Source organism: Syngnathus leptorhynchus, chromosome 11 (genome assembly GCF_054491065.1).
Source record: "Syngnathus leptorhynchus isolate UIUO chromosome 11, UIUO_Slep, whole genome shotgun sequence".
NCBI classification, from domain to species: Eukaryota; Metazoa; Chordata; class Actinopteri; order Syngnathiformes; family Syngnathidae; genus Syngnathus; species Syngnathus leptorhynchus.
In genome coordinates this window covers 2,020,828-2,045,983 of record NC_141205.1, presented here as the reverse complement: position 1 = coordinate 2,045,983, position 25,156 = coordinate 2,020,828, and the positions used below count along the sequence as shown (strand labels likewise).

Genomic DNA, 25,156 nt, shown 5'->3' with positions numbered 1-25,156 from the left:
TATTTGAGAAACATCACATAAAACAACGTTTTTAAACTCCATGCCAATGTTGAAACAGCATCGTACTATAAAACACAAAATATGCTCGACATTGGAGAAGATGCAGAGGACGACTAAGGACGGTAGAGGGCGCTACTAGCACACAGTCCCGAAGGGTGCCGATGATTAAAAAAACCTTTATTGTAAAAACATACTGTGAAAAGAAAACTGAAAGTATGGCACGCAAATGCTGTGTGGATTTGATTTCAATTTTTGACCGTTTCGTGTTTTTATTGTACATTTGTGGCGTGTTCGTCATATTCTTTCTTGTGTAAATGATTTGGAAACTTTTTTTAATGGAGAAAATGCTGACATAAACGTGCATGTGTACAGTCAGTCACAGCGGAAGCGGGTCGTCCGTCGCTCGGTTGATTAGCCGAGCGATTCCGTAATTGGCCGAGAATTGCCGAATCATCTGTCCTACCCGGACGGCTGGAGAAGCGGCAGGCAGCTGCGCCATGTTGGCCGACTCTCATGTATATACGGGCAAAATATGAGAGAAAACACACTTGACGAGCAGGCCAACTAAATCTTCCCGCGCGGGAGGTTGAAGACTCTGCGGTTTGTTTGTTCCCCCCCCCCCCCCTCTCTCGTGGAAAATAAGCAAAACCGGTGGGGGGGCCGGAGATCCGCAGAGGCTCCGGACGGACTTGGGAAAGCTCCCAACCGTCCCCATGAAGAGCACCGCTGATTCCGGTAGCGACTTTCCATGAAAAAAAGGAAAGATCCGTGTTGCTATTTGGGCTTCTTCTCCCGCTTCTCTGGGGGGGTGGGCTTGGGGCCTGCTTTGGCTCCATGTGTGCGCGTTAAAGCGACGGTCCTTTCACTATTTGTAGCACTATTTTGTTTTTACTGTGTTAGTTTCTCCCTCTTTCATTTTTGAATTGATTTTTTTACGATGAGTTTACCACCGAAAGTAGTTTCCAAACCCCCCGCCGCCGTCACCGTGAGTGGACCTGGAAGCGGACCCTCTCCGTCGAGCCAACTGCGGGCTACCCTGACCTCCGTGTCGCTGCCGCCGGGAGCCTCAGCAGTCCCCCTGCCCGGATCCGTAACGCCAACTCCGTATCCTTTGAGCCGCACGGTAACCCATGATGTTCCCCAACACGTCCTCTCCCTTTGTTTTGGGGCCAGGAGTTGGACTTTTCTTAACGCTACAGTGAAGGCTCCATATGATGGTGGTGGTGGAAGGGGAGGGGGACAATTAGCTAGGATGCTAAGTGTGCTAACGCTAGCCGGTTTTCGAACGCCACCAGTCTACATGATGATTGTTTGGGGGACACACCCAAAGTCTAACTAAATCTCCTGGTCAGTAACGCGTATTTTTATTCTATTGTAGTGTCAAAGTGGGCTGACATTGTTAGTTCGTGCCAGGCTTTCCTGGCTCTCGACACCGGTTACCGGCGCCCGGCCGGCCGGCCGGCTTTGTTCGCTTATCTTCGGTGGCTAACTGCATCGCTTCAGAAGGTTGCTAATGTTAGCCCCAAAATAAGGGCCGCTTTTGGGGAGGTGGTTGTCGTAGCATCTCCTCTCCAGTGGTTGAAGGGGATGAAAGGGGTTGCACTGACAGGCCTGTCAGCTCGATGAGCCCTTAAAAAAAACACGTTTCTCGGGTGGTTTAGGTGCAGCAGAGGTGGTACTGTTCTCATCATCCAAATCCCATTTTCTGTGAAGTATTTACATGTGTTTAAGTGTAATCCTCTTTTAAGTGACTCTCCTAAAGCCAACTTGGACCCGAGTTACCTGAAAACCCTCCAAATTGTCCGACATGTTGGCAGTAGAAAGGCAAATGAACTTCCAATGTTTGCTGATACAGCAATTCGTGTTAAAATAAGTGCAGTGCTCGTCAATGATAACGGTTTCCATCGTTTTCACATTTTGAATGTTTGTCCACTGCATAATCCATGGGACCGGCTGCTGACCAGTTCAGGGTGTACCCTACGTCTCTAGCCAAAATGGCGAGATAGTCACCAGCCACTACGTGCACCGACACGGCCAGTTCATATGTCGCGACAATTTATCGACACATTGGAAACTTTGACGTCAAGCTGTAAATATTTTTGTGAGATATACATCATGTGAAGAATGCCTGGAAGCGGTAAAGTCATGCAGGAATGTCATTATTTGAATTCATATCACAAAATTTATTGCAGATCATTAAAGTTTGAGAAGCACTCGTAAGCAGTAAGCAAACTATTAAAGGATGTCATGTAACGTGTCGCCTGGTCGTTGAACCTTTGTTTTACTAAATGGCTCCGGTGTCTGTCAAGCATTAACATCCATGGTGTGACGCCAAATGTCATTACCACAGTTACCCTCACCTGCATTGTTGAGAGGTGTTCACACAGAGTACACGCTAGCCTACTTTACAGTGGAGTGAGTCATGTCATCTCCAGTTACACTTCTAGCAATGTGTCAGTGTGACATTGGCCAGTGCCATCTCTGCCCAGTCAGTGAGTAATTGGTCCAAGATTGGTTGTTGCTTGATCTAAACTGCAAGTCCAAATGCAAAAGTAGGGCCGCAACAATTCATTGAAAAAATAAACAAGCAGCGATCATTTTTTCCGCATAATACAATACAACTTTCTTTACAACAGCTGCAACAGAGCAATATAGCAACGGGACAACCACAAAGACATTGAAAATAGTAAATTGAAACAAAAATTTGTATGCAGTCATAACAGTCGCAAGTTAGTCGAGACTAATGTTGCTGCAGTACTGTAAAGCCGTGCACGACTTTGTGTGGAAATGAGTTCGGGCCATGGGGGCGATCCAGGCGATAACGGTCAGTATATGACAGAATCTCTCAGTCTGGAATCATTTCAGACTTTTATTATGAAGAGGTTTGCATTGTTCAAGAAGACCATGTTTTTTCAACAGACTGTTAATTTTCTTTTCTAATTTCTAGTTCCTGTTTGTTAAATGACTACAAGAGGGTGGCTGATATTGGCCGCTGTCGCTAGTATCGATGAACTAAGCCTGGCAACGGTACCATTACCAGGTATCGGTACTCGACTTGCCCATCCCTACCATTTTAAGGTCGGCAGTGTTTGGGATCCGCATTGCCACCTAGTGGCCCGGCATGCATATTACGTTTTTGCAGTTCGGCTTTGAGCAGGGATCATTTTAAAACTGAATTGAAAAAAATTGGTTGTTGTAGTGTTAGGTGCTTGTTTGTAACCCAAAACTCCTGCGCATGGAACACAGTACAGAGACCGGTGTCCTTGTTTGACACTCTTGATTGTTGAATCTGTTTAACCTACTTTCCACTGCCAGGCTGTCAAAGTTTATCACTGGTGTATAGAACTTTTGATCATTATAGCATGTGTTATATAAGTGGAATGAATACATATGTATGGCTTGTTGAGATTTTTTGCTGCAGGGAGTTCCACCTTGACGTCTGTGCTATGTCATCTGACTTGTGAATGTCTCGTGACTGACTGCTGATGGTCCGATGCACCTCTTTCAATGATCTTAATCACCTTTATGTAAAAGCATTCCTCTTCCAGCCAGTGGTTATATCATCCAGTTAGTACCTTCATTGCGGTTACCATTATCCTTATTTCTCATGTAGTCACTGAATTGTGAGACATTTAGAAAAATTCACTACAACCAATTGCTTCTCGATGCGAATCCATGACGTGTTGGAAAAAAGACAAAATGTTTTTTCAGAATGTTTTTATTTTGATGAATGAATATATGAAAGGATGGACGTAAAATAAGTACATGTATGACCTGACCTTTTTTTCTTCTTCTAACTAACCTCTTGGGTCATATATACTTGACATTGCGTCTGGCACACGGCTCCCTAAGGGATCACCAATTCCCACTTGTTGGGATGGTGCGCTCCCTGTGGTTGTGTAGTTTGTTGCTGTTCCTGGTTGCCATAGGAACGCTCAGCACTTGCATCTGCTGGCGCGCAACCTCTAACAATGGCGGCGCTGCTTAGCATTCAGTGTGAGAGGCCAAGGTGGCGCTTCCCACCATCTGCCAACAAAGGGCCAGGTCAGCCAGCCTTGCTTGAGCGTTGAGCTCCCCCAGCCCCCTTTCCTTATTTCATTCCTCAGACCAATTAGATGATCGATAAATGGATTTAAACAAGTTCAAAATTAGGTTGAATATTCTCATCTTGATTTGGATTACACTGACGACATGACGCGTGTCTAAAGTGGACCCCGTGGGATGTTAAAAAAAAAAAAAAGCGGCTAGTGGCAATAGTTGGCTCTGCGACAGTTTATCCCACCACTCCCCACAAATTCAGCTATCTGCATTTTTGTCGTATGTACAAGTTGCGCATAGATGGGTCAGGTGCGTGTATGTGTGTCAACTCCCTGTGAAAATGTGGTTATGTCAATGCGCTCTCTGTGGGACGTTTATAAATAAACTGCTGAGCTGTTATGAGCCAGCATTCAAGACGGCGTCTTCCATAGCGGGCGTGCCCGTGATTAAAGACAGCTTCCTAGTTGATGTCATAAGACATGCTCGCTATTGTTCGTATTGTGCATCTCAGATGTGCTTTTTTTTTTTTAAAGGACAAACGGCTCCTCCGTGGGATTTTCGATGTTTAATGTGCTGTCTCGGGGTCATGTTGACGAGGTTGGATGCTGCAAGTGCTTTTTTGAGATAAATGTGAACTGGTTATTGATGGATTCCTGTTTTTTTTTTTTCTCCTCAGTTCCACCTGACACACTTTTTATTTCCCGTACAGGATGATGATTTAAAGCAGATGATGTGGTAGTCACCCATTCTGACATATTTATAATTGTGTTTTTCTTTATTATTCTTTTTTGCCGTTGCTGGCACTGTAATTGGAACTTTTGTAGCATTTTGGAGATGCTGCTTTGATGCAGACTGGATTTTGTCAATCATAGTGTCATGTGAATTTAACCTGTATCGGGACTGCACTTGAGTCACCTGGGGCTCACAAAGGCGGAACCTTGGCGATGCCTCTTGCTTTGCTGAGACGTTGACATTGTTTGACAAGTTTTTTTTTTTTTATGGCAGCAAACAAGTTAGGCCAAAGTTCCTCCATAAATTTACAATGGATCGACAGAATTTTTAACAGGCAAATAACCATGAAATAGAAGCTGGATGGCTTTCTGTTTGTTATATATCCCATGATAAGACTTGGTTCCCAGATTTTGGCTTGTGAGGCTTGAATTTACTAAGCTACCATCTATTGTTCGTATTGCCGTGGTCTCAGCTGCAGCATGCGGTGAAAAGCTTTGTTAGTGCCAAGTGTGTGTGAGTGTGTGTGTGCACGCGCGCGCGCCTTTGGGAAAGAACAAGCAAGAGGGGAGTGGACCAGCAGCAAGAAGACAGCACGTTTGCACCATCTGGGACATGTCCGTTCACTTCCTGCGCCTCCCATCTTGATTCGTCGTCGTCTTGCTTAGGCCTGGCAGCAGGCCAAGAGCATCATCTGGATTGCCGGCTTGTGAGAATAGCAAGCAGTAACTTTGAGCCAGGAGGAGGACAGCCATGTGCTGTTTTTTTCCCCGAAACCATGTGACCAGCAGTTTACGAGTGTGACAGACAAGTGGCCAAGCAGGTTAACCGCGGGCTTCCCTCACATGTCCCTCTTTTGGGTCCTCTGCGACGCCTCACTAAGTGGCTCTCTGCATCTGCCCATTCTCAGCGTTGCCGCTTGGTTAACATTCAAGCTGAGGACTTTTGAAGTGAGTCATAGCAGGACATTATCAGTTCACACTCTAGGCATAGTCTTGTGTGTAGGCTGAGAAAATCCACTTCATGTTTTCCCTTTGACACAGTGAATGGTTTAAGGTACATAGTGTACTCTGAGAGTAAGGGGTTTGTTTGGTGGTTGGGGTGGGACTTTGGGGAATCCTTGCAATGAAACCCAGCAAGGCTTTGTGGAAATCCCTTTTTGAAATAAACCTACTTCAGTATGGTTGATGCATTCATTCTATCATTTGGACCAATTTAAAACTTTCTGTTGGTGTCCTAAATGTCCTTGTGCCATTTGAAAGCCTCTCTCTTGAAATAAACAAACCAAGGGAACCATGTATCACCGTTGTGGTTTTCCTTAAAATGCACCTTTGCAGGATTCCTCGGGTTCCACAGTCACTGGATGACAGAATCTTCTCCACACAGCCTGGAGTTGCCGCCGTCTACAGTGTGAGTATACACACACACACACACACACACACACACACACACACACACACACACACACACACACACACACACACACACAGCTGTGCATCTTGACACATCTCATAGCAAAGTTAAAATATGAGTGCTAAAGACCATGTGCAAGTACAGTGGTACCTTGACTTGGTTTCTGTACTCTACTTTCTGCATGCTACATGTGCACCATTTAAAGGGCGTGACCTGCCAAGTGATTTCGAGTCAAGTTGGATGGCGTGAGCGTCCAGGTGTGAGTTGTGGCCTACAGCAGGTCCATCCGAGTCTTCTGATTTTGTATTTGGTAGATACCTACCACTCCAATATGTAGTCCATAAGAATCATAAAAGTCTCATTCCTAACGCGCGTGAGCATCTACATGGCAGATGGGTATGACTCACCTTGTCCGGCAGTTCAATTCAAATGATTCTGCTTATTGAAACCAGTTGTGCTTTTGGCTACAGGGGGAGCGATTAGTTTGCAGGGCACGCTGTATAATCACTGTAAGATGCGTCAATTAAAGCGATGCCCGTGGCGTGAAGCATTTGTTCTACGTGAGAGGAATGAACGTTACAGATCCTATACAGCTGCACCTCCCCCACCTCACGGCTCCATATGTCCTCCGCCTCAGCAGAGCAGGCTCCTCCCTTGGTAACAGCAGCGAGATTAGTTGCTTTATCCTGCCTGGGTCATGTGAGGGAAGTGTGCCACACAAAGGAGCTGGGGAGACCAGCATAAACCATGGCGGCTTCACCCCCGGGTCCTGGTGCCCGCAGCCGAGTTGCAACCATGAGCTAGCTGAATGTCATCGTTGTCAGGAAGAAAAAAGGCTCTTGTCGTGGATGGAACGCGCAGGCTTCTTGTTGCCTCGCTGCAGTGTCTGCTCTCATTCCGCCGTGCGTCGGAGTGGTGAGAACGCTGCCAGCTGTGGCACGCGAGCCCTTTTCTGACATTCCCAGCTCAAGCCGGTGTGCACTTTCACACAGCGTGCCCAAATCAGATGATTAGGGTGGATAATGTCAATAATGAAGCACTTTTGCTCCTCTGTGCTCAAAATCCAAACAGTAAATCGTAAAATCACATAATAAAGCCATTACTCCACCAGTAATATAGGGGAGGGAGATTCATTTGATTTCCATGCCGTCGCATTGATGAGGTAGATATATATAAATCTATCCTTCCACGCATGACTTCAGCACCAGTGGCAGACAACGAGTCGCTCTTAACACAACATGGCAGACGATCAGACTTCACACCCCTGCCAGCATTTGCGTGTTCCAAGTGTCTCATTAGCAGCACTGATGGGGCCTTAACCGCACTGTTTTCCCCATCCCGCAGTTCCCCAGGCACGCCGGCCCTCCTTACACGCCTCACGACATCACAAAGGGACACCCGAGCTTGGCGGGCACACCACCCGGTCATGCCCACTCCCCGGCGCTCTCTCAGGTATCCGTACCCACAGCTCCCACGTATCGCTATCCTAAGGGCTGGGAGACAGGCGGAGGGGTGAGTTTTGTGTGACGTTCGCCGCCTTCATCCTCTCTGCGTGCTTATGTTTGCGTTGTCGAAATGTTTCCTTGCATCCGGCACGTAAATATCTTTTTTTTTGTTTTGTGCTTATCATAGGTGCAAAATGTGCATAAGTTAAAAAAATAACCACCATGTGTACTGTTAGTGAATCCGAATAGATTCTAATTTTTGGTTACAATACCGTATTGTTCTAGGCTTAATTTAAATGAATGTTGGCTTTTTTGAGGGTGCTCATTTACATTTGTAATTTGTGATCAAGCAAAATACAATGGCAGCTCAATTGTGCATGAGGCCAATTTAGGAACATGAGTGCCATATATTCCCTGTAAATGTGTGAGCGCATCATAGGAATCTTCAGTGTTGGCAGTTTGGTCGCCCACTGTGAGTCCTGGGAGCAGCTCTGGTCTTAACGTGCTAAAAATAGCACACTCAGCCAGCACACTCTTAAATGGGCACAACCATACTAAGAAAAGGAGATAAACTGGCTTCTCGCATGGCTCTGATGAGCAATAATGCGCCGCAAGAGTTGAAGGGTGCCAGCCATTATGTACAAGATGTCAACCCCATTTTAATGACATTCATTGCCACAACATCTAAACAAACAGGCAGCCTACTTCATAGCAAGATGAGCTGTGGCTGATGAAATGTGTGGACCTCAACTGACTTAAAGCTGACCTCTGTCTTGACAGTCTCCATACAACCCTGGACAAAATGCTGGCTCCGCCCCTTTAGTGTATTCTCCTCAGACGCAGCCAATGAATGCACAGCCGCAGAGTCGCCCGGTGAGTGTCACCCCAAAGCCCTTTATTCCTCCCAAACCCGATAACTATGACGGTGGTCGGAAAACCTTTGCGCTCAAGGGTCGCATTTGATTTGAAAACAAGCCGATGGGCCGGCCAGATTATATCGTACATTAGGTGCAGAAGTAAAAACAGCGTACTAATGATAAAAAGTGATTTACATTATATAAATGGATAAAGAAATGAAGAAAGCAGTGTTTTTTTGTTGTTTTTTTATTGGCCAAGAAATGTCTTTCATACTGATACTTTGAGCACAGACTCAAAGCAGAAATATCCATTCACCAATAGTCTTAATTTCGAGTGGCATTTGAGTCAATTAAGATCTTGAATTCCAACCCCCAAAACCCCCACATCATAGTCCAAAAGATGATAAATCCAAATCTGCCCAAAACACTTTGTGGTACAAAGGCTCACACTTATCTACAAACTTCATCTATTAAATTGTGAAGCACTGCTTCTGTTTTAACTCCTGTGTGACTACGGCGTGATAGTATATTCCAAAGTGCATTGTCGCCGCAGGAGCGGATGTCTGTCATAAATCAAACAACTCCTGCGGTTTAATGTTCTCAATGAGTTCAAGCCCTGGTTAGTCAGTTAATTAAGACAAAGTTGCTGCATCATGCTCTCCTGCAGTTTGATTGCTCTGTACCGTCTCCCTGCTACATCGCTCATCTCTTGTGTCTCTTGTGCTCTTCCCTCTGCCCGCTTTGCCACCACTGCTTCAAACACCTCCCCATCAATCAGTTCGCGACCGGCCCACGACCGACCCACCATCAGGTACATACTTCTACGACTATCGCGTTCCACCATGAAATGTTGGCCATTTTATTCATGTTCAACGGACGACGCAGTGGAACCCTAGCTTTAAATGCACATTAAGGTTCTAATTTCAAAAAGGTTTTCTATTTCCATGAGAATTATGCTTTGTAAACTAGGTTTTATTGAAATGATTTGCATCCAGGGTCTTCACTTAATCACAATAATTGACTTACTCAGCCGTTCCAAGTGCCCAATTTCAATGCATCCCAACTATTGAACAAACCACATCGCATCGGCTTTCAGTTGGTTAGCTCAGCACTCGTGCTAAATGGCACTAAGTTAGTGCTTTAACCTTTTAGGCAAAGGCTTGAACACAAGTAACGCAGAAGCACTTGTATATCGTGTAACAATACTCAAGTCATATTTTTTATCCTATGTGACTATTGACTAATATTGCCGTACTGATAAGCTTGGACGAGTTGAGACATCTCGGTGAACAATATATGTCTATACTGCCCTCAGGTGGTCAATGCAGGCACAACCGAATGATCAGCACAATGGCCATTCATTTGCTGCAGGGAGAAAAAAAAATGTAAACTCCTTTTTTGTCATTATTATTATTACATTATGACACGACTCACAAAGCATCAAATATCAATTGCACTATGTGTTCCTGACATTTGACTCCTGTGATAAGGTGTCATTAGAGTCAAAGGAAAACCTGACTGAGATCACGTCTGATCGGTGTTGTTGTCGCTATGCGGATCTTAACTTGTCCAATTACCAATGACCTTTTTTTTTTTTGCGGCTTGCTGAGTCATCATGGCCATCCCGACCACGTAGCTCAACTGTAGTGTTCAGCTTTTGATGTTTTTGGTACCCCCTCCCCTCTTGACAAGTCCTATGAGGTCAATGAGTGTGGGTCGTTTGGTGTCAAGTGTGAACGCACATGCACGCAGGCACGCACCCACACTGAGCGCATGCGCTGGCTGTCACTAACTGGCGCTACGCTCTGTTGTGCCGCCACGGAAGTGGAGTCGGAAAGCAGATGAAGCCAAACAGTAAAGCTTTTTATTCCAATGGAGAAGCTTCCATTGTGCCCTGAGTAAGACACTCCATGTGCAGCCATGAAGAAATTCATTCATTTGGTGCAGAGTGGCCTATTCTTTTGACTTTAGATGCTTACTTATGTGGGCGAGTGCATTTGGGCCAAAAAACAAAACAAAACAAAAATTGCTTGGATTCACGCTGCTTGATTTCAGTGTCAGAATTCTATTGTGTGTGTCATTTTGTACTGTTTCCAAGTCTGTTTGTGTGCTGTGGCGCAGGTGTGTGGACCCGTTTGTTTGTCCTTGTGTGCGATTCTGTGTGTGTGTGTGTGTGTGTGTGTGTGTATATGTCGACAAGCCAATAAATTCTGACTGTACTCAGTAAGCGGTTTCCACTCGCCCTCCCACTTCGACGCTCATCCCGAGACTTGTATTTTTATTCCAAGTGGTCCGTGTCGGGTCGTCGGAAATGATTGCGTGCTTTCTGCGCGTGTGCGTGAGCGCGTCTGTCTGCAGTCTTACCAGTGCAATTGGCTTTTCTCTCTTTCCTGCTTTCAAGGGAGGATTCAGGCCCATCCAGGTAACCCGATTGCAGACCTGCATGGCATGATGATGAGTGAGGATGACGAGGAGGGGCTCTCCTGTACCCTCCTCACGATTCACACGACGGACCTCTGGCGTCGTCTTTTGTATTTGTAGACAACAGGGGTGGGGAACTTCTGTCAACATTTCAAGTATTTAGAGGACCAGACTAAATTTAGGAACAAATCCTGATGCAGAGATAAACTCCTATTTATTATTAGACACGCTAAACATTGTGAGCTGTTTTAGCCCACAGGCTGGAGGTTCCCCACCCCCTTTTTTTAAAAATTTTTTTTATAGAGGAAACGCTTTGACTTTTGTTCATTCATCATTTGCCATTTTCTTTTTTCTTTTTTTTTGCGTATGACTCATCTCCTAACCCGCTTGCTCACTTGCACAAACAGCATGCAGCATTCACAATGTATATTTTAGTCATCACATCTTTTTTTTCCTAGAGTAGTAAGGCTGTCTAGAGAAGCTGTCCCTGTTGAATGGATGGGGTTTATTTTCCATCTTTACGCTGATCAACTTGGCAGAGTTTTACTGAGCAATTTTTCAAGAAAGGCCATTGTACTTGTTTTATGTCAATTTTGAAATGCATCTTTCTCACCGAGTTGAAGCTGGATGAATTTCTGACCAAAAAAAACAACACTACAACACTGCTTATTTGGCGGCTTCACAAAGCCCGGTGCTTTGTATGATGTCACAATAGTAACCTTCCGTGTTTGCTTTCTTCATCGTAAATGCCAAGTACAAGTGTTTATTTAGTATATTAATTCATTAATGACATGGGGCTATTTGTCCTTTTAGGGCGTTGGGTTTATCATGCTCATGAGCGAATCCAGTGGAACTATTGCAACTTTTTAACCTCTTAAAAGCACGTGGTTGTTTGTTGGTAGGTTAGTGTGTTGGATATTTTGTTAACTTGCAGGCTTGTGCGCGAACTCCATATCTTGATTTCCAGGAAATATGGAAAGAATTGGTTGGATTTGAAATGCATTTTTGTCCGACAAAGCCTTGTCTTAATGCACATCACCAACACTACCAGTAAACGAGTGGTACACTATCATCTGGCACCTGAAAAAGTTATGTTTGCGTTACCACTCCCTCCCTCCCTTTTGGTTTTCATTTTTAAAAAATATCTTCCGAATAAGCAGTATGGAAATGGACGGTGGAAATGAGCATAACAAAGCAAGACCACCCAGCATTGTTGAGCAACAATAGCTTTAGCTTCCTCTCCTCCTTTCTGTTGTTTTCCTTTCAGTTTTTCCAGAGGACTCAGATGCAGACTGCAAGGCCCACCATCCCTACAAACACCCCCACCATACGGCCCGGCTCGCAGGCCCCCACGGCGGCCGTCTACCCGACTAATCAAGCAATCATGATGACCATGGCGCCCATGCCTTTTCCGTCACCGCAAGCTGCACAGTACTACATACCCCAGGTCAGGCGCAGTGTGTATACATTTGTTTACAATGTCTTTATCCCAAGCCAACAAAGACTTCATTAGAATCCATTTTTGTAATCTGTGCAAATTGTTTCTGCAGTTACACAGGCAATGTTGTGACTTGTCACCATGCTGATTTGCTTTTTGAGATAAAAAGTAGAAGGAAAGCTGTTTTACCAGTTTTCTCGTGAAACACACTCCTCTAAATGTGCCCGAGGAGTGGAGTGCTCTTTTCTCGTCCTTATTGACGTCTTTGTCTCTCTGCAGTATCGTCACAGCACTGCCTATGTGGCGCCTCCTCAGCAGTATTCTGTCCAGCCCCCGGGATCTGGCACCTTCTATCCAGGTCCAGGACCAGGGGAGTACCCGTCCCCCTATCGTGAGTTGGTCCAAATTCAAAACGGTCACAGCAAAACACCACCAATTGTGTGTGACCATGTAGTCATACTAACACCACCCCCCTCACCCCACCCCAAGATCCCCTCAGGTACCACCCACCTGTGTCACCTTCTGTCCCAGCCCCCGTGCCCACAGCCGGCCCGCCGTACTACCCGGGGCAGACGGTGTACTCGGCGTCGCCGCCCATCATAGTGCCTACACCACAGCAACCTCCACCAGCCAAGCGCGAGAAAAAAACAGTGAGGACGACCTTAGTAGTTCATTCAGCACCATTTTATCTCTTGGTCATTTTAGTACAAGTATGGTTTTTTTTTTTTAGTTCATGGCATTCCTGGCATATGCGGTTACAAGGTCATATCTAGTATACAGTCATTAATTCTCTTTCATTGTGTTTTCATGTTTTTTTTAACTGATAACCAAAAAGTATTTATAATACAAAAATGTACTTTGCCTATAACTTTACGACTGCGTTAGTGGCAGAGCACTGTATAAATGTGTGTTACGAGGAGCCTTCAGCAGCAGTTGTTGGACATGTGCGCTTTAGTGAGATGTGCTCTTTTCGTGCCATTGTCCTCCCAGATTCGTATCCGCGACCCCAATCGGGGCGGAAGGGACATCACCGAGGAGATCATGGCAGGGGGGTCGGGGAGCAGGAACTCAACGCCCCCTGTCGGCCCTCCTTCCTCCACTCCTAACCCCCCTCAGGTAGGCTCAGCGTACTATCGCTTTAAGAGCAGCCCGGCTCTAAATGCTGATGTGGTGGCTTTTTGTCCTCCCTGTGTGTTAACAGTGTGTCTTTCCTCTCCCTCTGTCTTTCTGTGTTTGATTTTGTTTGTTTTGATTTTTGGCATGTATCCGTGTCCTTTTGTGCCGTAATTACCGTCACATTGAACTTCATCCCGTTGCTCCGTTTGTCTTATTACACACCGCACCTCATTTTGATTCATTGTTTCTGCTTCCTTTTTGTTGTCTAATGCTGCCTGGCATGGCATCTGTGTGGCTTCTGTTGATTTGTGTGCTGCTTAGTTCTCCTGGCCCCACCCTCATTATTATCCTCACGTTTTCTACCTCAAACCGCAGCAGCCGCTGAGCAGCAGGCAGACTCCGGAGCTGCAGTCGCCCTCGCAGCTTCCCCAGCCTCAGCACGGCTCTTCTGAAGACTTTGCGCCGGAGCCCTCGGCGTCCCCGCAGCAGCCGCAACAAGCGGTGACAACCGGTGCCCAAGACGCCAAACCAGGGCCAGGTGGGCCTCAACACATACATTCTTTTTTGGGGTTGATCAACTTGTTTGGATTTGGAAATACTTGTGTTCCCATTGAAAATAAAAAGATACAAGTCCCCCAAAAATTTGGAATACTCTGCTTTCTGATAACATTTTAAAGTAAATCTAAACGCGCCTAAGCATCTTTTCCATGATTTGTAAATAGCGCTGGTAAACGCATGAAATGTAACTTTGTCCATTGATGATATCACTATTTTGTTTGCTAACATTTGTTAGCTGTGCTTTTGCTCCTTACAGGTGTGTCACCAAAATTGGAAGCACTCGTCCAAAAGTCTTCCCTAACTGGGCTCCTGCAGCCGGAAGCTCCATTGGAGAGCCTGGAAGCCAGCGCTCCAGCAACGGAACCCTCTTCCACTGTTGAACCCGAGCTTGCCTTCCCTGCATCTCAGCCCGCCCTCGGGGTCCTGCCGCCCACAGCTGTCGACACTGGTGACCAGCCGCCCTCGACTGCTTCATTCTGCTCTGGAGAGGAGCATAAATATCCTTCGACGGCGCCTTGTATTCCCACCGCTGACAACACACTTTCGGACGCCCACTCTCGGACTCCGACTGTCTCACCGTCATCGATTTCCAAGGCTGTGAACGGTGTCTCGGATCCTGACACCGATGCAGACGTGCCGTCCCCTGAGATGCCTTCGGTGTCCCCATGTGGAGCAAATCCTCTTGTTGCTTCTCCCTCTTTTCAAGAGACCTCTTTGGAAATCTCACCCTCTGACGTCAGGCCGGAGGTGCCCGTCGCTGCTGAGCTGGCTCCCATGACGTCTTTGGCGATGGTCGCCCTGACCTCCAGCCCCGTCGCAGCTTTGCGTGTCTCGGTCCCCCCCGGCCTTCCCCCTCTGGTGCAGGCCACAGCAGAGACTGATGAGCCCAAGCAGCCCCTGGAGAGAAAGGACCTTGCCACCGGGGTGGGGGCAGAGGCCACTGGAGTCGTTACTGAAGCAGAGCCCCAGCATAATTCATTCACTCGGAAGAGCCCCACTACAGGTACATGAACACAATGGAAACAGAGCTTACTTATAAACTTTGACTCCGTACAGTATGTTTGCTTTTAAATTCGAGTCATTTGAAATAATTGGCGTACCAAAGAAACTCCCGAAGGTGTAAAAAGCTCTAAAGTGTAGCTTTTATTTGCAGTAAATCAAGCTTCAGCTGCTACACCAAAGACCTGGAGGAAACCAAATGAATTGATTCACGCCAGAGAAACACCTCTGAAGGAGAATGAGGTAAGAGAAGGAAGATGCTTGGACATTTTTTATGTTGATATACACTTTTTTAAAATGAAAGCCACTGAAAAATGTCAGCGTATCAAAGAAGCATGACTGTTGGAAAGAGAGTGCGAAGAACAGAAAGGCACAATAAATCATGTGGAAAATGTTTCCTGGTGTGCTGCAGGAAAGCGCTTAGATGTGACTTTTGGGTCAAGCAAGGTGTTATCCATCATCCTCGCTGCTCGTTCAGCACACTGTTTGTAAATTCAGCTTCTTTCATTTCCTGCCTTCATTGATGGACAACCACACCCCTACTTTTTTTCATGGCTCGTTCTAGTTTAACGCCGTTGACAAAGCTTCAAACCACTATTATATTGGACATATATACAAATAAATGACCAGTCGCTGGGAATGTATAATGCCAGTACGGAGGTAAACTGAGGAACCTGCATATATAAACTCTTGCTGCAGGACAAGCCTCGGCTCGTCGACCCTGCCGTTGCGGATCCGGCGCTGCAGTCGACACTGCTGGGGGGCTCCGGGGCATCGCCATCGCTCTTCGCCTCTGCTGACGTCCCAGCTCCTGCCAGCAGCCCCGAGGCCGACAGAAGGCTGGCTGTACCAGAGGAGAACGGAGATGCCGAGCCGGAGGCTTTAAGGAACGGGGCGGGCCATACCTCTGAAACCGAGACCAACGACAGTGGCGCGTCGCCAAGGGACAAAGACGATTCCATTGGGGCCTCGCAGGACATAGAAGGTGGAAGAAACTCCACTCAAGACTCGTGTTGCATAACTCCAGAAATTAACCAAAGTATATACACACATATATATCTATTCATGCAAGAGTATGATACCTTTTAATTTTTTTTTTTTCAGTTTAAAATATTTTCAAAATACAGCTTTCCTCTTTGCTTTCCTACTCAAAAGAGCAAATCTAATTTGATTTGTAATGGCCATCGGTCTTATTTTTTTTATTTTCCTTTTCACAATGTGCTAGGTGGTCCTGACTTGTCCGATCCCAGCAAGAAGCGACAGTACGACAGGAGCTACTTATTACGTTTCCAATTCATGCCTGCCTGTGTACAGAAACCTGAGGGTCTCCCACCAATTAGCGACGTGGTGCTTGACAAGGTGAGTACCCCATTTGGTAGAAGTCGATGGAGGTTGCGTTGATTATTTTTTATCTACCATCTGGTCCTTATTTACATGTTTATTGTAAGGCCTTTGAGCATGGAATCCATTTCATTGGTACCCAGTTTAAGGTCCGCCTTTTGTAGTAAGAAAATTCAACACACTAGCAGGAAGTTGAAAAAAAAATGCTTTACAAACTCTTTTAGCCTTTATTTGACAACCTACCAAGTGTGCTGACTTGTCTTACTAGTGGGAAAAAAATGCCATGCAATATATGGACCGTAAGCTGATGCAGCGCTCAAACGGCTTTCTCTACTGGCCGCAGAATCTCTTCTATTCAGTTTCAAATTTTTTGATTGTGCAACAAATCTAATAATCCAATTGCGGGATGCGGTGTGAAAGCGTGAATAGTTGCAGCAAAATCCTACCTCCGCTGTGGAAACCGCAAAGGTAGATCTTCTGCGTCAAAGAGGCTCCTGATTTTAGTGTGTAATGGAGAGCGCGGGGTTCTGCCGAAATCCTGTTTTGATTAAAATCACGCTGCCATTATGTCACACTTGGCAGCATGAAGAGCCCCTCCCACCTATGTCAAGAGCCGCGAAACTGGCTGATGTCAAAACTCCTAGTTTTAGACGAAGAAGAGTAACAGAGAGGTCAATGAGTTGAATACATCCCCCCTCTCTCTCTCTCTCTCTCTCTCTCTCTCTCTCTCTCTCTCTCTCTCTCTCTCTCTCTCTCTCTCTCTCTCCCTCTCTCTCTTCCCCGCAATAGTCCCTCTTGCTTCTACGTTCCTTTCTTTCCCTCCACATCTGTTTCTGACTTTACTCACTGGACGGCACGGCCATTTGAGCAGGGGTGTTCCGTAAAAAAAATACACCAAGCAAAACAACTTATAATGTTGCAAGGCTGTCAGTTGCGACAAGTCACCTTTAGGCCAACCTTTGGTAGAAACAAACCCTTTTCTCCAATATTGGTGGAGGATGACTGCTCCCCCTGCTGTTGAAGATTCAGCCATTTTCTATAGTGCTTAATTTAAGGTCACGGGTGAGCTGGAGCCAACTGAATTTGGCGAGTGAAGCGGGGCATAACCTGAGCTGGACACATGTAGACAAACCACCATTCATATTTATATTCACACTTGATGAGTAATTTACTTCTCTGCATGCCATTTGCAGATGAACCAAAACAAGTTGCCTTCTCGAGCGGTGGATCCCAGGGTGATTTCCAGGGGACCCGATTTCACACCTGCCTTTGCAGACTTTGGCAGACAGATGAGTAGTGCAAGAGGCGCTATGGTGAGTCGCATAAATACCTGACAAACTCTTCTGGAGCTCCGTGACTGCTTTCATTTGATCAGGGCCCAAGTGGTCAACACTAATTAATGCCTCCCTCAATTACTGTGTGACTTTGTCCCCATGAGGAAAAATAAAAATACATTTTGAAAATATCTAGCTGTTGAAATCATTCACTTCCCATCTTCCTGCACAGCTAATGAACATGGGCACGCGGCGGCCTCCTCCAAGGAAGATCATCATGAGCGTGCCGGTGAATGATGAAGTTAAACTGCAGAGGGCAAAGAACGCCTGGAAGCCGGGCGCCAAGCGGGAGTGTGCGGTCGAAGACCCGGAGACTTTGAGGACACAGGTAGGAAACCCGATTTTACCTCCCTTCCACAGATGGAATTGCTGCATTTTTTTTTTGTGGGGTCTTGTCTCCTCCAGGAGCTGTTCAGGAAAGTGCGCAGCATTCTGAACAAGCTCACGCCGCAGAAGTTCAGCCAGCTGATGAAGCAGGTGACGGACTTGACCATTGACACAGAGGAGCGACTGAAGGGCGTGATCGACCTCGTTTTTGAGAAAGCCATTGATGAGCCCAGCTTTTCCGTCGCCTACGGGAACATGTGCAGGTGCCTTGCTGAGGTAAAGCTAAACTTATAATAATTTGATACCCACCTTTGAAAAACAACGTTGCAATCAGATTAATAATTGTCTATATTCTGGAGAGAAAATAATACTCGCTGAACAGAAGTTGCGTGCGTGCGTGTGCATACAGCTCAAAGTGGAAATTGCGGACAAGCCCAACAACACAGTCAACTTTCGTAAGCTGCTGCTCCACCGCTGCCAGAAGGAGTTTGAGAAGGACAAAGTGGACGACGTGGTGTTTGAGAAGAAGCAGAAAGAGCTGGACTCTGCTGATTCGGTATGTGCCGGAATTTTTTAAGTTGGTGATTTTTCTGAGCGAGAAATTAATAGTCATGTCATGGGAAATGATTCATGGAGCCATTCATAGTTTTTTTTTCTTTATCATGTCCATGCAGTCCACGGAGCGTGAGCGGCTTCAGGAGGAGTTAGAAGAGGCCAAGGATAAGGCGCGGCGACGGTCCATCGGCAATATCAAGTTCATCGGGGAGCTTTTCAAACTCAAAATGCTGACAGAGGCCATCATGCACGATTGTGTTGTCAAGCTGCTAAAAAACCATGACGGAGAGTCTCTTGAGTGCCTCTGCAGGCTTCTCACCACAATCGGAAAAGACCTCGACTTTGAGAAAGCCAAGGTGAGCCCCATGGTGAGATTTTGACGGCAAACATTTGTAGACGCGAGTGAAAAAAACGGATCGACGGAGCCACAGACACGCACCTCGCAAGTTTGAATAACCCACTTGATTTCATCCTCTCCCTAGCCTCGAATGGATCAGTATTTCACTCAGATGGAAAAAATAGTGAAGGAGAAGAAGACGTCGTCTCGGATACGCTTTATGTTGCAGGACGTCATTGACTTGAGATTGGTGAGTTTGTCAAAGGCCTGCGTGTGATTTTGGTCCATTTCTAAAGTGGCAAACACAATGTGAAACTGCTACGTGTTCACCCCTGTTCCTGTAGCACAACTGGGTGTCCAGAAGAGCCGACCAGGGGCCCAAAACCATTGAGCAGATCCACAAGGAGGCCAAAATTGAAGAGCAGGAAGAGCAGAGAAAAGTGCACCAACAACTGCTCTCCAAAGAGAACAAGAGACGAGGAGGTGAGGCCACCTGCGTAATGGTTTTCATCCCAGTCACATCTGCGCATCTCCAAACGTTCCAACTTTGTGTCGGCAATGTTTTACGCAGAAGCCACCGCTGAGCTGCCAGCTGTTACACAGACCGTCTGCATTTTATTACAGAAATCACTGAACGTTACCTCGTTGCCCCATATCGATGAATGTGACAGAAATAAAATGTGAAAATTCAGATGCATTGTTCAGGAAGTGAATTTGTATAGGATGGCTTCTCAGTCCTTTGACGTCCAGCTTCAATTATCTAACAGATTAGAAAAGTGACCTTACCCTCTAACCCTTTGCGCTACAATGGTCACATTTTGTTTGATAGATCTGCGAGAGCAGAGAGAGCCGCGCATGCCCAGAGAAGAGACCTGGAATACCGTGCCCATGACCAAGAACAGCAGGACGATTGACCCGAATAAAATCCCAAAGATATCAAAGGTAAGCTACCGCTGTGATGTCGGGTCTCTTTGCAGAACTTTTTTAACGCCCCCCATAGGAGCTTTTTGAAGAAATGTTCCCTCATGAGTTGAACCAAGTTAGAGGTATGCATGCTTAGAGCGGCGCGCTATGATTTTGAGAGCGGCGCGCCATGATTTTGAGTCCACAGATGCACAGATAAGATATGTTATATATTTGTAAAAAAAAAGTACTTTTTGGACAAATGAAATGAATTTGTCTATTTTCCTGCATTTCTCACGACACATTGCACACTGGTTGGGAATCACTATGAAATAGGCAGTGCCAAATTCTTTACAAACATTTAGAACGTGACCCTGATAAATCATTGACCTGTTCAATTTAAGTCTCCCTCAAGTTGGTGTCATCACACTTTCTCTCCAGCCTCAGATGGATGAGAAGATCCAGCTAGGCCCACGGGCTCAAGTCACATGGGTGAAGGGAAGCAGCGGTGGAGCCAAGGCCAGCGACTCAGGTCTGATCTTTAGAAATTGATTTTCAGTATCTTCATGTCTCTCTCTCTCTCTCTCTCTCTCTCTCTCTCTCTCTCTCTCTCTCTCTCTCTCTCTCTCTCTCTCTCTCTCTCTCTCTCTCTCTCTCTCTCTCTCTCTCTCTCTCTCTCTCTCTCTCTCTCTCTCTCTCTCTCTCTCTCTCTCTCTCTCTCTCTCTCTCTCTCTCTCTCTCTCTCTCTCTCTCTCTCTCTCTCTCTCTCTCTCTCTCTCTCTCTCTCTCTCTCTCTCTCTCTCTCTCTCTCTCTCTCTCTCTCTCTCTCTCTCTCGCACTTTCGAAATCTAATGTCTGATGTTGTTTAGAATTTGTGAAAGCTCCCATTGATCTGGTCATTCTTTTCTTCTCCCCACTTTTAGAACTGTTGAGGAGTGGCAGCAGCCTCAACCACTACTCTGTGCTGCAGTCTACACTGTCGTCTCAACAGCCTTCGTCTGCTGCGCCCCAGAACCCGGACTTTGATTCGAGGCGGACTCTCGGAAGGTGAGTTAAAATGATCATTAGTTTCAGCTATGGTTATTTGTGCTTTTCCCACAAAAATATTTTCTGTTCATTTCCAGCAATCGTAGCAGCGTTACGCGGGAGCGTAGTGAGAAATCACAGGTCCAGACAGCGCCATCGTTGTCGCCAAGGCTCACATCTTTCAACCGGGGTGACAGTTGTAAGAATCTGCAAGACAGCCTTCCCCCAAAGGAGACACGGAGAGAACGGGAGAATGAGGCAGCAGAGCACCGCAGAAAAAGTGTCACAGAGGACAAACCAGAGCCAGAACCAGAGCGTAGCAAGACCAGAGAGCCTGGTAAGCAATAATGAAACACAATGTTAAAAAAAAAAAAAAAAAAATCTCAGACTCATAGTTGTTTTACGACAGTCAAACCGGAGCCAGAAAGGCTGGTCCTGTCTGAGGAAGACATGGAGTTTAAGTCCAAGTCCATCATTGATGAGTTCCTCCACATTAATGATTACAAGGTACTGACATTCACTGGACTTTTAATCCATCACCTTCTTTGAGTAGTCCATTGAGTTGGCCATTGTGCTATCTGCAGGAGGCCGTTCAGTGTGTGGACGAGCTGGTTTCGGCCCCCCAGCTGCACATTTTCGTGCGTGTCGGAGTGGAGTCGACGCTGGAGCGCAGTCAAATCACACGGGACCACATGGGCCTGCTCTTCTTGCAGCTGGTTCAGCAGGGAGTTCTGCCAAAAGAGCAGTTTTACAAAGGGTATGTATATCCCGTGCACACTGCGCAGGCACAGCCTTTCCATCAAATTAGCTTTGGTACCAACCAGCCAGCATGCGTACACAGGTTCGCTGAAATACTGGAGCAGGCGGACGATATGGCTATCGACATTCCTCATATCTGGCTGTACCTGGCCCAGCTGCTAAGCCCCGTGCTGAAGGACGGAGGCTTCTCTATGAGAGAGCTCTTCAGGTACCCAGTGTGCCCGCTGCCTCCCTCGTGGCTTGGATGTGTAGACTCATTAGTTTGATCATGCTGTTTGTGTTCACAGTGAATTGAGCAAACCCTTGTTAGCTGTGGGAAGAGCAGGAGTCCTCATATCTGAAATACTGCACATACTATGCAAACATATGGTAAGCGACACGTTGATCTGCTGTCCAAACCTGCTTGTTTTGTTCGTGCGGACGAAGACAGACGCCGCAGATGTCGGTGGTGTCTGTCACAATGAAATGGAATCACCTTGCACTATTGTTACTCAGCTGTATTTCCATTTTTCCTTGTTGTCAATGTATTGATGGACTTATGCACACCTCAGAGCCATACAGCTGTGGGTTCTCTGTGGAGGGAATCTGACCTCAGATGGCCTGATTTCCTGCCAGAGGGAGAGGATGTCCAGGCCTTTATCTCACAACAGGTACCCCGAGCCGCTCCTACGGCCACCACTAAGCCTCGGTCCACGGAATTATCTTTGATTTATCTTTTACCTCTCGCACGCAGAGGCTGGAGTTTACCCAGTCGGACGCCACGCGACCCGAAGCAGCTCTCTCCAAAAAGACCATGTCCCCTGAGGAGCTGAGCCAGCAGCTGGACAGGCTTCTGCTGGAGGACAAGGCCAGCGACGAGCAGATCTTTGACTGGGTGGAGGTACTGAGGGGCGCTCGCTGCGTTCTCAAAGACTCGCAAATACTTGAAATTTGTTACTGTTGAGTTTATGTGCAGCGATCCCTCGCCACTTCAGCAAATACATTATTTGTAGTCAGTAAAACAAAATATGTACCATTTTGGTCACAACACACCTATTCATCTCTCACAGCACACTAATGCGCTGCAGCACAATGCTTGTGAATGTCTTATTTACATTCATGAAGTAGTTCTTTTGTGTTTTAAGTATTTTTGCTTTACGTATCTGCCACTTAGGCAAACCTGGACGAAACGCAGATGAGCTCGTCGCCCTTCCTGAGGGCTCTGATGACGGCCGTGTGCAAGGCAGCGGTGAAAGGTAAGCCCCGTCCGTTTGTTTCTTTGCCAGTCATAGATGAGTGGGGAGACTCACTCACTCACTCACTCACTCACTCACTCACTCACTCACTCACTCACTCACTCACTCACTCACTCACTCACTCACTCACTCACTCAACTCTTCCTTCCTTTCTCCCTTCCTCCTTGCTTCCTCGGCAGACATTGGCACCAACTGTCAAGTAGACAAAGCCATCATCCAGAGGAGGCTGCCCGTATTACTCAAGTACCTTAACTCAGACACTGAGCGACAGCTGCAAGCACTTTATGCACTTCAGACGCTGATAGTCTCCCTCGATCAGCCTCCCAGTAAGTACTCCTTCATTACTTGAGATGCTGCAAGTGTCCGCCGAGCAGGTTCTCTAAAGCAGTGAATAATGTGTTGCATTTGGAGGGTGTAAGCACTGCATTGTGACCAAACAAAGTTGCAAAGTCAGTATCATTTGAAAAAGACACAACACAACTTTCCTGACCCCAATAACCAAATGAATCTCCATGGATCTGTCTCGGCTATCTGCCAGACCTACTGCGGATGTTCTTCGATTGCCTCTACGATGAGGACGTCATCTCGGAAGAGGCGTTCAACAAGTGGGAGACCAGCAAAGACCCCGCAGAGCAGGAGGGCAAAGGTGTGGCCCTCAAGTCGGTCACGGCCTTCTTCACGTGGCTGCAGGAGGCCGAGGAAGAGTCGGAAGACAATTGAGGAGACGTGTACGGCCCCGCTCCATCGACAAAATGTTGAACGTGACCCATTGGTGTTCGCTGGAATTCCTTTTTCTGCGGTACGGTTTGGAAACATGCCGCCTTTTTCAGTTTGAATTCCAATGACGGAAGCACTAAATACATGTATTATACATAGAAAATATTTTTGTTTTAAATTTTAACTTACTTTTTTTGTTACTTTTTAATAAGAGACTTAAAAAAAAAGAAAAGCAGCAGCATAGATTCTGGACTCTTTAATTTATTATTTTTTTAAGGACTGCAAATATGAAAGCAAGAACCCGAAGCAGCAGAAATAATAAGAATGATAACAAAATATTAATTTTGACAAAGGAATAGAACAACCTCCCTGGATTCTGCACTGTTTGGAATGAAACAGGGTAGCACAAAATCATTTGGGGGTTGAAAAGAAGCCAAGCTTGCGGTTGGTTCAAATAATCCCCCCAAAACCTCCCTCGGCCTCTGCTTGTACTGGTCACGTCGGAGCGGCGGAAAACGGACAACCGCAGACGAACAAAGTGGACGCGGAACCATAAAATGCCAGGAAGGAGGACGGAGGCACTAAGGTGAAGCAAAGCGCTCATGACAAAAATGCTTGTAATACTCCAGCCCCACCCAGCTCAATGTAAATACATTAAAGATGGAGAGAAAAAAATGTTTTTGAAACTTGCAGATGATTCTGTATGTGTCTGTCTTCTCAAACCCCCTTCTCCTATTTGATGCTGAGACACCCTCAAAACTCAAATATCCACGTCATCCATTGAACTACTATGATTATGCTCTTAAGGAATATTTTCCCAACGACTTAATCGCCTACGACTTCCCTTAAAACACTGCTTTGAGTGTCCTCAGTGAAATGCTGCGTACTTGCATCAGATTGGTGTATGAGAGAAACAAACACCAGGAGGGTTAATGACCACACAAATTTGATCATGATGTGATTTGAATGTCTGCTTGATGCATTCACCTGCTTTGTGAGCATGGAAATGTGTTATTCTGCAGTATTTTCACTGTCTTGATTTTTTTTTTTTAAGTGCTTGCGCAAAAGTGTCAATGCAGCTTTGAAGAAATACCTTCAATTCATTGGCTGGGATGATTAAGCCGTTTGTTTATTGTCACATCTTGACTGTCCCTTTTCTTCGACAACTCTAGTTCTCTTTTGCCCACCAAGAAGTCACATTATCACAGTTCTGTTTGATAAGTTAGATTTTTTTTTCAATATTTACATAATATATATATTTGGTTTTTTTTCTTTTATATAAAATCTAATGTAAAATCTAATGTAATGTAAATTATATATTTGGGCCATTTCTTTATTGTAAAGAAAATTTACAACATTTAAAGTCTTAATTTGATTAGATAATGCTCAATTTAAGACCATTATTAGAATAATTTATTCAACACGTGCATTTTAGCTTACGTTTTATCTAAAAGTGATTTGGCAAGTCCATCCATTTTTTTTTAAAATCAAATGAATTCTCCAAAAAATTATTCAACTCCTGATTTTATTTTCCATGTCACTTGGAGGATTAAAAGAACTGTATAAAATCTATACAGAATAAAATAAGTGCAACTGCAAAGTACCAAA

At 45.8% G+C, this 25,156-nt stretch overlaps 1 protein-coding gene across 11 annotated transcripts; it reads left to right on the top strand.

Moving 5' to 3' along the window:
- The first annotated feature begins 304 nt into the window (after window positions 1-304).
- On the top strand, window positions 305-24,836 carry eif4g3a (eukaryotic translation initiation factor 4 gamma, 3a). 11 transcript variants are annotated; one of them, XM_085923631.1, is made up of 35 exons: window positions 305-1,104; window positions 6,105-6,177; window positions 7,525-7,632; window positions 8,406-8,498; window positions 9,261-9,293; window positions 10,884-10,904; window positions 12,171-12,350; window positions 12,621-12,732; window positions 12,831-12,991; window positions 13,323-13,457; window positions 13,833-13,995; window positions 14,272-15,018; window positions 15,169-15,257; window positions 15,714-16,053; window positions 16,240-16,373; window positions 17,549-17,668; window positions 17,862-18,017; window positions 18,095-18,292; window positions 18,426-18,572; window positions 18,691-18,939; window positions 19,054-19,158; window positions 19,253-19,391; window positions 19,738-19,850; window positions 20,253-20,343; window positions 20,735-20,858; window positions 20,936-21,174; window positions 21,247-21,344; window positions 21,422-21,594; window positions 21,679-21,804; window positions 21,884-21,965; window positions 22,148-22,246; window positions 22,330-22,476; window positions 22,750-22,831; window positions 23,011-23,157; window positions 23,370-24,836. In XM_085923631.1, exons 1-35 carry the CDS (start codon window positions 938-940, stop codon window positions 23,549-23,551), a joined length of 5,373 nt encoding a protein of 1,790 aa, XP_085779757.1. In that variant the 5' UTR covers window positions 305-937; the 3' UTR covers window positions 23,552-24,836. The 11 variants fall into 11 exon arrangements, with proteins under 11 accessions (XP_085779757.1, XP_085779751.1, XP_085779750.1 ...); XM_085923625.1 differs by having other exon boundaries at window positions 7,525-7,692; window positions 13,836-13,995; XM_085923624.1 differs by having other exon boundaries at window positions 7,525-7,692.
- The last annotated feature ends 320 nt before the right edge of the window (window positions 24,837-25,156 follow it).

Bases quoted from the DNA above. Each gene is read 5' to 3' on its own strand.
- eif4g3a (XM_085923624.1), top strand. From the start codon at position 938: ATGAGTTTACCACCGAAAGTAGTTTCCAAACCCCCCGCCGCCGTCACC. The intron at 7,693-8,405 runs GTGAGTTTTGTG...CTGTCTTGACAG, and splicing joins GCTGGGAGACAGGCGGAGGG to TCTCCATACAACCCTGGACA. The intron at 23,158-23,369 runs GTAAGTACTCCT...GCTATCTGCCAG, and splicing joins CTCCCTCGATCAGCCTCCCA to ACCTACTGCGGATGTTCTTC.